This window comes from Desmodus rotundus, chromosome 7 (assembly GCF_022682495.2).
Source record: "Desmodus rotundus isolate HL8 chromosome 7, HLdesRot8A.1, whole genome shotgun sequence".
In the NCBI taxonomy this organism is placed as follows: Eukaryota; Metazoa; Chordata; class Mammalia; order Chiroptera; family Phyllostomidae; genus Desmodus; species Desmodus rotundus.
In genome coordinates, this window is record NC_071393.1 from 34,211,751 (window position 1) to 34,227,097 (window position 15,347).

At 40.3% G+C, this 15,347-nt stretch overlaps 1 protein-coding gene across 4 annotated transcripts in view; it reads left to right on the forward strand.

Annotated features, from left to right (window-relative positions):
• The window catches only part of HMG20A (high mobility group 20A), a 73,801-nt gene that overhangs the window by 37,369 nt on the left and 21,085 nt on the right, over positions 1–15,347 (forward strand). For all 4 annotated transcript variants that reach the window (XM_024557467.4, XM_045192825.3, XM_024557466.4 and 1 more), the window contains 4 exons: positions 5,725–5,872; positions 7,806–8,018; positions 10,801–10,933; positions 11,890–11,921. In XM_024557467.4, the coding sequence (XP_024413235.1) occupies positions 5,725–5,872; positions 7,806–8,018; positions 10,801–10,933; positions 11,890–11,921 (526 nt within the window). The remainder of the gene's footprint in view (positions 1–5,724; positions 5,873–7,805; positions 8,019–10,800; positions 10,934–11,889; positions 11,922–15,347) is intronic.

Here is a 15,347-nt window from a genome sequence, read left to right on the forward strand (position 1 = left end):
AGATTGCTTTATCCAGCAAAGCTTTCATTTAGAATGGAAGGGCAGATAAAGTGCTTCCCAGAAAAGGTCAAATTAAAGGAGTTCATCACCACCAAACCCTTATTATATGAAATGTTAAAGGGACTTATCTAAGAAAAAGAAGATCAAAACTATGAACAGTAAAATGACAAGAAACTCACCACTATCAAAAACTGAACCTAAAAAACAAACAAACAAACTAACTAAGCAAACAACTAGAACAGGAACAGAATCACAGAAATAGAGATCACGTGGAGGGTCATCAGTGGAGAGAGGAGAATAGGGGAAAAGGTACAGGGAATAAGAAACCTAAAAGGTAGGTACTAAATAGACAGGGGGAGGATAAGAATAGTTAGGAAATGGAGAAACCAAAGAACTTACATGTATGACCCATAGACATTGGAACTGGTGTGGGGGGGTGAGGGGAGCGGATGTGCGTAGGAGAGGGGGTGCAGGGAAAATAGGATAACTATAGTAGCATAATCAATAAAATATACTTTCTTAAAAAGCATAATTGCTAGGTACAAAAAAAGTTTTTGCCAAAGAAGTGTATTTAATAACAGATTGAATTGTTAGCTAATCCCTAAGATGAATTATTTTAATATTCTTTAGAGCTCTTTAAAAATAGACTACACTTTTTAATTGTTTCCTTCCTTCACATTTTCTTCTTACCTCATTAATATCTGCCTCTCACCTTGCTATTCAGTCGTCTTCTCCATGACTTTGCTGAAGTCTGCCCATTGCTAAATCGATTTCATTCAGTGCGAAGTTTTCTGAGGGTCTGCTGTGTGCCAGATACGGTTCTGAGCACCATGTATTAAGCAATGACCAAAACAGGCATAAATCCCAGTCCCCGTAAAGCTCAAATCCTACCAGGGCAGTCAGACAAAAAACAGGACAAATAAGTAAAATATATACGTACTATTTTGATAAGAACTATAGATTAAAAAACAAAGTAGCATTTGGGGTTCAGTTTTAGATAAGATGTCCCAGAAAGGCTTTAGTGAGAAGTGGACTTGAGGAAAGACCTAAAGGCAGTGCGGTGGCCAGCCTGCAGTCACCTGAGGAACGTTATTCCAGGCCGCCGAGGCAGGAATGAGTGCTGAAACCCTGGGGCGGGTGTGTCCCTACCTTTAGAAATAGCCAAGATGCCAGTGCAGCCGGAGCAGAGCCCTTGAGGGGGAGGAGTCACCGAGGGCTGCGCCAGTGCTTCCACACTGGGATGTACAGGTGAATTGCCTAGAGAGCTTATGAAAACGCAGGCTCTAAGCTAGAAAGTTGCGTTAGGACAGGAGATTCTGCATTTAATAAGCTGCCAGGTAATGGCTGTGCCACTGGAGTAAGGTACTAGGTCTTGTAGGATCTTAGAGGTCAAAGTGAGCACTTTAACTGTAACTCTGAGTGAGATGAGAAAGCATTGGAGGATTTTGAGGAGAAAGATATGATCTGACTTATTTTATGGTAGGATCCCTGTGACTGTTATGTTCAGAATAAAGTGAAGGGAACACGGGCTGAAGCAAGGAGACCAGTTAGGCTCCTGAAATAATTTAGGTGAGAGTTGATGACTGAAAGAACACCACTAGTGACTTTACGAGAATATTTTTGGTGGAGTCACAGGGGCAATAACCTCATGGGAGTGGGTTTCAAAGATAATGTGAATGGGTGGGTAGTGAGAAGTCTAGAATTCTAGATATATTTTGAAGATAAACCAAACATTTCTCTGAAAGACCAGATAAGATGTAAGAAGGGAGAAAAAAAGCAGTCAAAGATAACTCCAAGGTTTTGGCCTAAGAGAGTGAAGGGGTGGAATTACCTTAGATGGGGAAACGAAGAGGTAGGGAATGGAACTTTAGGAGCTCAGTTTTGAAGATTTTAAACTTGAGAAGATTATTAGAGATGTCCGTGCAGAGAGATGTCAAATAGGCAAGTGATAGTCCGGTTCAGAAGTCAGGTTCAGAAGTCAGAGGAGACCAGGTAGAAAGAGAAACCTGGGAGTCTTCAGTATACATACACGAGCTTTGTTACAGAACAGACTGGGCGGTGGGGGCGGTGGGGGTGGTGGTGAATGATACATTATTACCGAATGGACCCACCCTTGAGCTCCGGGGATCCCTCACCCCGTCCTAGTTCGCCTTGCACACTGCCAGGGAAGGACATCTCTCAATGCCAGAGATTGGTGAAAAGGAAAGGGATTTTTTATTTCAAGTTATACAAACTTAAGAATAATGACATAATGTCTTCATTGAGATCTCAAAGTCCTTTAGAATACCCACAAATGCAGTCCTTGCTTCCCCCTCTGCCCAATCCGGGGTACTGTGTCTCAGAAAAAGAAATAGAGGTCCGTGGTTCTTCTCTGCCCAAGTCGCATGGTCCCAAAAAGACACCGTGTGGCTGCCATGCCTGGGTTTAAATCCCAGCACCAATCTTCCTCTGCCACCATTTCTGACTCCTCCCACAATTGGCCCCAGCTGCCAGCATTCCCGTATTTTTCCAGCTTGACTGGGCTGCCATAGTAAGTCTGGGCAGGTGTGGCCCCATGGCATGGAGCCAGTCATCTCCAAGCTCTCACACAGGTGCTGTAACCAGGGGGAGTTGCCTCCCAGTTACATCTTGGGTGAAAGTCACTCCCAGCTCCCTGGCTCAAGGATAGCCACAGTTATTTAACATATCCATGAAACCAGTTAAAGGTTATAGATATGTTAAATGACCATTCTAGAGGTTATCTGCAAAACTGTTGCTATACAAAACAGCTCTGAATGACCCTGCTCCATGTGCCCCATCCCCCAGCTCAGACTTGTGGGGGTGAAGACATCCTATGTATTTTTTTTTCTAGTATTTCCTGGACACCGAGTTCTGGACCCCATTACAAATCCCTATTTGGGCTCCCCTCCCGCCCTTGGCTGCCCCCTGGTACAGTTTTAAAGGTGTGAGATGTGATGAGGTCACTGAAGCAATGACGACTGTGTAGATAGAAAAGCTCTAATGCCTGAGCTCTGGGACACCCCCAACACTTAGGAGTCAGGCTGACGGGGAACAGTCAGCAGCAAAGACTAAAGGGGGTAGTTAAAAGGGTAGCAGAAAAACCAGTGGTGTGTGGGGCCCTGGAAACCAAGTAAAATGCAGTGGGAGGAGATCAACTGGGTCAAATACTTCTGGAAGATCAGGTAAGATGAGGACTGAGAAATGCCATTGGATTTAGCATGGAGGTCATTGGTGACCTTGACAAGAGTTTGTAAGTACTATCTCTCTTGGGTTGGGTTTAAGAGAGAACAAAAGGAGAGAAATTGAAGGCAATAAGTATAAACAATTCTTTCCAGCAAAAACAAATGAAGTCAATAAGTGTAAAAAATTCCATAAAAAGAAAAGGGAAAAATGAAGTGGGATCGAGAGAGTGGGGTGTGTATGTGTTGTTTTAAAAGGGATAATGCCGTATTTGTGTGCTGATTAGGCCATTTCAGTAGAGAGGAAAGAATTGGTGTTGCCAGAGAGGGCAGAATTGCCAAAAACATGTCTTTGAGTAGGCTAGCAGGCCTGGGACCCAGGGCCCAAATGGAAGGGTTGTTGGTTTTAGCTAAGAGCATGGACAGTTCATTCATAGGAACAAAAGAGCCCTTTCTCGTTTTTTCATTCTTTATCCAGCTTGTCATATCTGAGGCGTTTAATGCCTTTGACCACTCCCTTCTGATTTCTGTCTATTTCAGTCAGAGATTGATAGGATTGGCGCTCTTTCTCACATGTGGTTCTCACATTTTACTGAAATAAGCAAATGTAGGACTTAGGAACTTGAAAACTGATGGCACGGCTGTGATGAGAGTGACAGTGAGAGAGCAGATGCCGAGACCCCCAGAGTAACTGAGCTACTAGACAGAGGTGCTGACATCATCCTGGGTCTCTGCTGGCTCCTGTCTCAGAAACGTAATTGGCGTTGAGTTCATAGATACCCTTCCTCAAAGGACCCCAAAACGCAGGAACCTACTGCTTACAGTCATCTATTAGGTTTTCTAGAAAGGGTCAGAAGAGTATAAACTTCTTTCACGTCAGGACAATCTGCACGTGCCTTCACTCATTTCTCAGTACACTGTAATCTGGTTTTTGTTTCCATAATATCACTAAAACTACTCCCTAAGATTGCCAGCAAACTTTAGGTCTTCAGATTTAACCAGACACTTTTAGCCTATCTTACTGGACATCTACAACTTTTTACTTGGTTAATAACCCCTTCTTAAAAGTCTTCCTGACTTGGCTTCTGTAACAGTATTCTGTCCTAAGTTTCTTAATGCCCTCTTTTCTTTCCCATCTCTTTTAACACTTGATGCTAAAATGATACTGTCCTGACATTTCTTCTCGCTATCTTTCTGGAAAATGCCCAGGAATTCCCATTGTTCCCATGGGCGGATGCCTCTCCGATCTCTCTCATTTCTTTTCCTCATTTCGGTTCTCTCAGGGCATGTTTCCAGTTGTGTGCGGGACAGCTCCACTGAACTGTGCCTGAAATGATTCAGACTTACATTGTCTCGTCTGTCTGCCTTTCTCACACACATGCACGCGCACACACTCTGCATTGTTACCTGGGATCGGGGTATGTGATCGCACAGTCTGGAAACCTCGGAACTGCAGTTGGCTCTTCTTTTTCCTCCACTATATTCTGCCATTCAGTTCTCTCCATTCACTCTCTCAAGTATCTCTTAGCTTTCTGTCCCCAGTTCTCCATCCTGCCTCCCTTGTCTCTCGGTCTACTGCAGTAGCCTCCTGATAAGGTTCTCTTTCTTGTTACATCATGTTCTTTCTGCCTGTAATGACATCATTTACCTGGTGAATGCCTCTTCATCCTTCAAGACCTCCTCTGTAAAATCTCTATTAACATCCTCTCCACGCACATAAAACTTGTCATAGCCTCTTACCATGCCTTTACAGTGCATTTTACAAACCCTTATTTCATTACTTAATCCTGTGCCTATAACCCTATAAAGTATACACATTCTTCCAGAATAATGACTGTTACTTTTATATATCTTCCTTCACCTCTCTCACTCCTTCCCCCAGAAAACCTCAGACTCAGGCCACAGGGCAGTGTCTTTTCTCTCATTTCTCTATCCATGTGTGGTAGTGTATCTTAACAAATGGTGGGAACAGAAAAGACATATCTGTCTAACTCATCAACGTTCATACATGAACTTACTGAACTTGATAATACCATTTTTAAATGATCCTGGTTGTCAATAAACATTATAATCCTAGAAGGAATAGTCTGTGGAATGTGCCATAAGACATTTCTTACACTCTTCAGAACTTTCTTGTGCTGGGGGAGAACTGCTTCTACAATTCCCATTCCTGTTCTCCTTTTCCATTCATAGTATCTTCCCTTTACGTTAGAGATACATGAAAGGTAGCATATAAAAGTCAGACTTTGTTGCATGATCAGAACTAAATTGTGAGGGGAGAGTAATACTTTGTGAAAAAATTTATAGCTGTTTTTAGTAGTCTCCATGGAACTCATACGGTTCAATCAAACGCTGAAACCGTTATTTCATGCTCTGTAACTGCTGTGGAGATACTGTTTACATCTATAGATTGATGTGGGGGAATCAATTCGAGGACTGACCTATTATGCTTTGCCAGCAGGCAAATTTGTCTTGAACCTTGATAAATGAGAGATTTTGATGCTGTTGATACTGAGCTGTTGCACTTCCACCTGTTACTTTTCAGGCTCACCCACCCAGAGATTCCATACAGTAGTGGAGCCACATCATCCACCAACAATCCAGAATTTTTGGAGGGTCTCTCTCAAGGTCAGTTGCTTCAGAACGAGCCTTCAAACACAGCAGAAGGCAATGAGCAGAGGCATGAAGATGAGGTAAGCTGAAGTACTCCTTCTCGTACTGATCTCTGAACTTACAAAGAAGCAGGCAGCAGGTGTCCATCTTCTGACTTTCTTACATTCTGCAGAATTTCTGTTTTATATTAAATATTTCTGGTTTTACATAGAATCATATTAATGGTTTTAATGACATGAAGACAGATAGACTCGTTTTACTCCTAAGAAATTTATACCTATATCATCTTAGATGTTCAACAAATGCTTGTTGAATGAGCAAATGAGTTATCTCATTAAATAAGTATTTAATGAGAAGTCCACATGCCTGTGTGGAAGACCACACACATCTCCCCAAGCCTTGCAGCTTGTAGTTACATATGCACAAAGAATTGACACCACTGACCAATCATTCCACCTTCCATAGGGGGTATCTTTAATTCACACTGAGGTTGCATATGGGCCTGCGTAGTTATGCCCCTATCGGACTTTCAGCATCTATGTTTTAAGGTACTCTTTTTAGCAGTAGGAGAATACTACCATTAATTTTTATCTTCTTTCTTATTTAAAAGAGCTGATTTTTTCATGTTGACATTCTTAAAGGTTATGATGAGTGCTTAAAGCTTCTCAAACATCTTGAACATTAGCTTTAACATTACTAGGTTTACAAAAAAACAACTGACATCAAATGCACCATTTGCCTGGTGGTGAGTTATTGCACCATTTTTTATATACTTGGAAGAGTATAGTACTGTAATTAATATTTAGATGTTTTTGTCCTATTTTGCTTATCTTTCTGTTCTCTGAAATAAGAATTCTTGTATCCATAAAACATACTGATAGGCTATATGTATACATAAAATTATGAAGCAAATATATGATGTCCCTTGCATTTCATTTAAAAGGACAAGGAAGAGGGCTGTAGTAAAATATTAGTGGTACCTCAGTCCTTTTGTTAAACCTTTTTAGAGGTGATTTAATCTTTATATATACATATATTTTTTTTAATTGATTGATTGTAGAGAGAAGGGAAAGGGGGGACATTGATGTAAGAGAGAAACATCGATTGGTTGCCTCTTTTGCTCCCTGACCAGGGTTTGCACCTGCAACCCAGGCATGTGCCCTGACTGGGACTCAAACCAGCGACCCTTTGGTTCACAGGCTGGCACTCAGTCCACTGAGCCACACCAGCCAGGGCCCCATTGTTTGATTCTTGTATATGCCCTGACCTGAGACAGAACCCTCACCCTTGATGTATCAGGTCTGTGCTCTAACCAACTGAGCTACTCAGGCCATGGCCAAGGAGATTTAATCTTTTGGTTTAACTAATAACATATAAAGGACTTTGACTTTATAAAATAAACATCTTAAGAACAAATCATCAAGCCAAAACACTAGACTTCACTTTGGATATATTATATTTACTGAAATTTTTCTAAGACTTAGGTATTAATTTTAAAGTCTACTGCTATCTGCTACGGGGAATAAGCTGGTCTTTGAGTGGTATCGGTGAGAAACACCGTCATGAATAATTTGTAGCCCCTGTGCGACAACTTGTGTCTTTGTTTGCCCAGCGCATGCTACGGCAGCGTCTGCTTTCTGACAGCGCTGTGCGCACTGCAGGTCTCACTTCCGGACTTGCTGAGTGCACGTGAAGGCCAGGCTGGAGCGGCCGTGGCACCCTTACTCTAACCTCCTGGGGTTCGCGTTGGAGTGTGCCCAAGTGCAGCGGTTTGTAGTGTGGGACGCGGAAGGGCCTACAAGTAAACCACCTGGAGTCCCCTCCTGAAAACGGCATGGCAGTTATTTGTCCCTATGACAGGGAGAGCTTTGAGTACCCAGGCCTTAATGGCAAGAAAATGCAACTCTTACCCTGTTTTGTTTATTAGCATTTATTAGTGTTGTTGTGTAATTTAGGGACATTCTGGTCGTTACTGTAATTTGGTTTTAGTTTTTCTTTTATCTTGTGTTGTAGCAAAGAAGTAAACGAGGGGGGTGGTCCAAAGGAAGAAAACGGAAGAAACCTCTTCGAGACAGCAATGCACCCAAATCCCCCCTTACAGGATATGTTCGGTTCATGAACGAGCGTCGAGAACAGCTTCGAGCAAAGAGACCAGAAGTCCCATTTCCAGAAATCACAAGGATGTTAGGCAATGAATGGAGTAAACTGCCTCCTGAGGAAAAACAGGTGATTTTTTTCTATTCTTGATCCTCAGCTTGGTTTTCATTATATCTCAAAAATAATCTCTGTCAGAAAAGCAAAGAGGATGAACAGTTAATTCTTCAGTTTTGTCGTGTGCTGAGCAGGGTCCTTCGTAGCTCTCTCCTCCAGCACCGTGGTTGGTACTCGTACTCTCTCCGGTGTGAGCGGTGGGGCGCTCGGCTAAAGCAGCGGCACTGGTATTTATTTGATTTATAAGATTTTTGTGGTTATTCGATATTAGGAAGTTTATCAACATAATTTATTCCACCAAGTTCAATGAAAAGTCATGAATTAAATGAGAAAAGATCATTTGATAAAATTCTGTTCACACAAGATTTTCATTTAAAGGATATTACTGCTTTAATAAAATCTTTGGAGTTCTGACATATTTAACCTATTGGGGAAAATAAAGCAAGAATACTTTAATTCTTTCTCTTCTAAAACAGAAACTAAGCCTGTTATCAAACTGAAACAAATCCATTTGTTAGAGAGATTTGAGAGGAAGTGAGAACAAGATAGCCGAGCTCAGGCTGGCAATGTCACAAAAGCAGAATGATTGTTGTGGGAGTGGCTTTGGGTTAAAAGTTTCCTGCATTCTCAACATCTGAGAAATACCTTTATTTCTTTTATGTCTTATACTCTTTTATACCAAATTGAAAAATAGCTTTGGGAATTAACTGAATTCAGAACATTTCAAAGAGATCAAATTAAGTTGCAGTTTGAAGCTCTGTGTAGCAGGCAAATAGAAAGCAGTGCGTATCACCCATCATTTTAGCTCTAATGTGTAAAGTACAATGGGGTTATGACTTGTACATACAGAGTTACTCTTTTGATTATTATTTCAAAATTAATGCATACTCATTGTTTAAAATGTCTTCGGACAGTACAGAATGTATAAAGAAAAAAGCAAAAGTAACAGTAGTTATGTCCAGGCATAACCACTGTTAGGTAGGTAGGACAAGGGTGTGAGTGCTTGTTTTTGTTTTTTTAACTTTTTATTTGAAAATAATTTCAAATGTGTAGAAAGTTACAAACATAGAATAGCACAAAGAACATCCAGATACCCTTTATCTGTATTCACCTATTGTTACACATTTTATCCCATTTCTCTGTTTGCCTATGTGCTCATATTCTCCAGCACAGGCTCACTTGTGTGCTCTCTCTCTGTTTCTCTCCGCCCCCTGCCTGCCTCTCCCCCCTCCTCACACACACACACACACACACACACACACACACACACACACACTATATTTTTCAGAATCATCTCAGGGGAAGTTACATATACCCTTCAATATTTCAGGGTCTATTTCCTAAAAATAGACATATTCTCTTACATAGCCATAGTATAATTATCAACTTTGTAATTTTATATTAACACAATAGTTTTGTCTAACCTACCATCCATATTCCAGTTTTAGCAATTAATATAACATCATTCTCCTATAAAAAATTTCCCCTCCAGTTCAGATTCCAGTCTAAGGTCAGGTTTTGTGTATAGTAGTCAAATCTCTAGATTCCTTTAATCTGGAATATTTTCACAAACTTTGTCTTTTATGACATTAATGTTTTTTAAAAATAGTCACTCCCTCTTTCTCTTCCTTCTTCTTACTTACTTTTAGCAGAATATTTGTCATTTTTCTCTTTGTCTGATGTTTCCTCATGGTAAGATTGAAGTTACGCATTCTTGGTCAGAACACTGCATAGGGGACCACAGTGTCCTCCTGGGTAATTAATTTTGCTCAGTCAGTAAAGGTTTTCTCCCTTATAATTATTAAGTAGTCTGTGAAGAGAACATGCAAATCTTGGAATCAAAATCCACCCCCACATTTAGCATTTATTGGTAAGTTTTAACGGATCTAATCTTTACCAAGATGTTTGCAGAAACGATGAGTATCCATCCTAGCATTTCCTCCAAACCTACCAGCTGGCCCTCACCATTCTAATCTAAGCAAGGTCCCTCCTCCTGTCCCCATTTATATGTTTATTTGATTGTTATTTATTATTGGTGTAGGCATTTGAATTTCTCCCCAGTGGTTTATAATTTATTACTGTATTTAAGTATTTGTACTTAAATTGTCCCACATTTAGCCAGTTGGGTGTCCCCTGAATTTGGCTCTTGTGTGCAGCAGGGTTTGGAACATAATTCCTGACTCTAGTTTATGTTCATTTTTATACTTTATTTCTTAAACCTCATTGATGAATGAAAAGAACAAGGCATTAAGCAAAATTATGCTGTTAGATCAATGAACTTGGTTGAAATAATGAGTGGCACAGAGTATACAGATGCAAGCTCTCATATTAAATTCATTTTAGGTCCACGGGATGAAGTCATTCTTCTTTTTTTTTTTCTTTTTCTTTTTTCTTTTTTTCTTTTTTTTTTTTGAGGTCATTCTTTTTAATGTTCTTTCTGGCTTCTGACTTTAGTATCCCACTCTCCTGGCTCTTAAAAGGCCAGAATGATGTATGAGATCATTCCCTCAGAATGGGCTGGGAATTAGAGGGGAAAAAATAGTATTTCATCTTCCCTCCCGGGAGGATTAAATGTGTCTGTATGGTGTCCTTGAGGACTCTAGTAGCCATATGGAGTTCTGTATATAGGGTTAGAGAAATAACTATATTTATCTGCCTGTGAATTTTTTATGAGATCTATTCCCCATATACTTTTCTTTCCATGTTCCAATTGTCCTCTGTGTTCTTCAAATAGCTCATTGATATTTTACCTAAATAAAATCTGTTCCTTGAAAATCACTCCACGTTTCTTTTCTAGCGCTACCTTGACGAAGCGGACAGAGATAAGGAGCGCTACATGAAGGAACTGGAGCAGTATCAGAAGACTGAGGCCTACAAGGTCTTCAGTAGGAAAACCCAAGACCGTCAGAAAGGCAAATCTCAAAGGCAAGGTATCAGAACCAGAACCAAATGTATTTGTACTTTGTCGTGTGTGATGAGTGTCACAAAACCTACTACTAGAGTGATGAATATAAAAGATTTGTCCCTGTCATTTCTCTACTCTACTATGTTCATTTATAGGCATCATCTTGGAATTGTATTAAAATCACATTGCTCTCACTTATAAATTCCAGTTGGTTTCCATATCCAGTATCAACAATTTGGCTTCTCCTCCAAAGACCCCTTTTAGGTGACTGTGCTTTTTGTCTAATTTCCAGTTAGGTATTTCTCTGCCTCTAAACAAGTCGTCACTAAACCACATAACTGCCTTGCTTCAACGCCTCTAAGCTCTTCAGGTGCCATCTCCCAGCCTCAAATAATCATCCTTTTCATTCATACATTCATGAATGCATGCATTCAGAAAGTAGGTATTGAGCACCTCCTGTTACACATCAGGCTCTCACCCAGCCTTTACGAAAGCAATGTTGAACGAGGTAGACAAGATCCTGGTCTTCCTGGGTCTTTCATTAGTCGTTAAAATTGTCCCTTCCACCCTCACAAGAATTGCTTTAAGTTCCCTTCTTCAGGAAGCACCGCAGAGACCCCTCGCCCACACGTCGTCTGTCTTTCCTTCGTTGCTGCCGTCTCCTCACACACGGGCCTGTGCTTGCTAACCTGTGATACTGTGCGCAGCCTTTGGCGTGTGTTTCCTGTTCGCCTTCTCTCTGTTTTCTCCTCAATAGTAGTCTGCTCTTCCTCTCGTGTCTAAATGTAACCTACAAATACAGGCTTCCCTTTAAGTGTTGTTGACTGACCGATGAATAAAGCCATGGGGCAAAATAACGTATGTTGTGACAGCCTACACATGTACCAGTTTTTGTAGTTTGGCACAGTTGTTAGCTTGGGTTTAGTTATTGTTCTGTTTTGTTTTTCAGCTTAATGTTCTCTTATTCTTCCATATTTTTAGATGCAGCGAGACAGGCCACTCATGATCATGAGGTAATTAGCTTTCTTTCTACATATCATACATATATTCATAAAATGTTATTTGAAATGCTTTTGTACATTTTTTAATGACTGGCAGAGTATTTCCTATCTCAATTCAGATTGGGTAGGTTGCTTTAGCTCAAGGATTCATAGCATATGACAGATACTTAGGTCGTGACTATGCCCTCAAACTACAGCCCCTAACTCCAGTCTTTTTTTGTGCTCCAAGAATTTTATTGGCTTTAAATGCTGAAGTTGGCTGGCTGGGACTTGGAGTGAGATATAGAAATGAGGAGCAGCTGAAAGCTAAAAGTGGACCACAGTTTGTCATCATCAAATACCTTACTCTGACTCTCAAAAACAAGTTGTCGTGTAGGGCATCCAGCATTTGGTTGAAGTGAACTCTTCAGCGGCAGGGTCAACAAAGCACAAGTGATGATAGGCTGCTTCCTGTGCCTCCTTTCCTCACCGGCAAATTACATGGCCTTTTCCCCTCCATGTGGTTCAACTTCATCAATAGGAATTAGGCCTGTGTTCCTGTGTGTGAGTTACATGATACAGGCCTGTGTGTGTTGGCTCTGCTGCTCGGAGAGCTGGAAATACATCTGTAGGCTATGGTCAATACAGTCGTGCACCACTTAGCGGGGATACATTCGTGGGCAGGTGTCATTAGGTGAGTGTGTCATTGTGCGAACGTCATAGAGTACACTACACAAACCTGGAGGGTACAGCCTGCTGCACACCGAGGCTGCATGTGTACCACCATTGTATATGCAATCCATTGCTCACTGGAACAGTGTTATATGGCATGTGACTGTAAATGGTTGTAAGAAAGTAAAATTTGTAATTCCGTCTCTTAAAATGCTAAGTAACTCCTCATTGTTTACCAAATCACATTCAATCCAGGGACCCCAATCCTTCTCTGTCTTATACCTGTGTTCATATTACTTTTTTTCTGGGAAATACTTTCTTTGCCTTGATCATTTTTTCTATGTCCACCCCCATTATCTCATTCTGCCTCTCAGAATTCTAGTTAATCAGGTTCTACTTCCTCTGTCAGGCTTGTCCTGTTTCCTCCAGTTTCCTTTAATCCTCACAGCTCCCTGTTTCTCTTAATGCATGTAGCTGAACTGACCGGGTGCTGAAGTCATTCCCGTGCTTCTGTTGCTCAGATTCCTGGACTGTACCCTCTCTGAAGGCATACATAGTCTAGCTTCCGTCTTGGACCCAACCCCTATCACCTAGCATGATGCTCTTGCACGGAGGAGTCCTTCCATGGGTACTTACTTATTTTTAAACAAAACTCACTTGTTGAAATAACAGTGGCAATTTATACAGAAAGAATTTTCTGATGTATTCTTTTACATATATTTGTTTTTTTACTAAATCAAGAAAATCATTTCTGGGGGTTATAGTTTTCACACCTAATTTGGTATTGGTGACCTTCAGAACATTGAGAAAACATTTAGATTCACACTCAAATAGAATTTTTTGAATTTTAAAGTGAGAAGCATAGTAAATATTAGCATTTTGGTCTTCATATAAATCCGATGTAAATGTAGATATATGTGACATCTCTGTGTTCTAACTAGGCTGAAATATTATGAATTTTTTACTTGAAAAATTATGTTCTTTAATTTTTAAATAGAATGTGTTTAACATATTATATTAGTTTCAGCTGTATAACCCCATGATTACACATTCATATAACTTATAAAGTGATTTCCCCAATAAATTTAGTACTCATCTGACATCATCTATAGTTAACAATACTTTTGACTATGTTTCCTTTGCTGTACTTTACATCCCTGTGACTGTTCTAAATCCCTGCACCTTTTCATCCATTCCCCCAACTCTTTTTCCATGTGGCAACCATCAGAATGTTCCCTGTATCTATGAGTCTGTTTCTGTTTTGCTTCTTTGTTTACTTTGGTTTTTATATTCCACATGTAAGCAAAATCATCTGGCATTTGTCTTTTTCTAACTTACTTCCCCAGCATAATGCCCTCTAGGTGCATACATATTGTTGCAGACGGCAAGATTTCTTTCTTTTTTTTCAGCTGAATCATAGTCTATTGTGTGTATGCGCCACTTCTTTGTTATCCATCCCTCTGCTGATGAACACGCTGACTGCTACCATATCTTGCCCGTTGCAAGTAGTGCTGCAGCAAAGATGTGGACGTGTATGTCTTCTCAGTTTAGTGTTTGGGGTTCTTCAGATAAATACCCAGAGTGGAGTACTGGGTCTTTCTTTGTCTCCTGTTACAAACTTTGGTTTCAAGTCTGTTTTGTCTGGTATGAGTATTGTTACCCCAGCTTTCTTGTTGCTTGTTTCCCTTTTCATGCTAGATCTTTTTCTATCCCTTTACTTCCAGTCTGTGTGTGTCTTTTGATCTGAAGTGAATAGCATATGTGAGGGTCTTGTTATATTATCATTCTATCGCTGTATGTCTTTTTTTAAAATATCTAATCTTTGTTGTATTTTTTCCGTTACCATTTAGTCCTCTTAGACCCCTCTCCCATCAGCAGGCACCACACTGTGGTCCGTGTCCATGAGTCCTTTTTCCTGTTTGCTCGCCCTCCACCCTGTAACCTCCCCTCCCCCCACTTGCTGTCATCTTTTCTCCATCTGTGAATCTGTCTCTGTTTTGCTTGTTAGTTCAGTTTGTTCGTTACTTTTCACATGTGAGCGAAATCATATGGTGTTTGTCTTTTTCTGATACCATGTGGCTTTTGATTGAAACATTTAATACATTTGCATTTAAAGTAATTGTTGATAAATATGTATTTATTACCACTTTATTTATAATTTTGATCTTTTTTTTCTTTTTCTTCTTAAAGAGACACTTTAACATTCCTTATAATGCTGGTTTGGTGGTCATGAACTCCTTTAGCTTTTTCTTGTCTGAGAAGCCATGTCTGTCCTTTGATTCTAAATGATAGCTTCGCTGGGTAGAGTAATTTTGCTTGTAGGCCCTTGTCTTTCATCACTTTGAATGTTTCTTGCCAGTCCTTCTGGTGTGCAGAGTTTCTGTTGGGAAACAGCTGACAGTCTTATATGAGCTCCTTTGTAGGTAACTAACTGCTTTTCTCTTCTTTTAAGATTCTCTCTTTGTCTTTAACCTTTTGCATTTTAATTATGACGTGTCTTGGTGTGGGCCTCTTTGGGTTCATCTTGTTTGGATCTCTGCAGTTTTTGGAACTGCATGTGTTTCCTTTGCCAGGCTTGGGAAGGTTTTCATCATTGTTTTTTCAAATGGGTTTTTAATTTCCTTCTCTCTTCTTCTTCCAGCAACCCCATGATGCAAATGTTGGTGGTACCCTTGATAGTGTTAAGAGGCTCCTTAACACTATCCTCATTTTTTAATTTTTTTCTTCTGTTTTGCTTGGGTGTTTCCTGCTTTCTTATCTTCCAAATCACTGATTTCATCCTCTGCT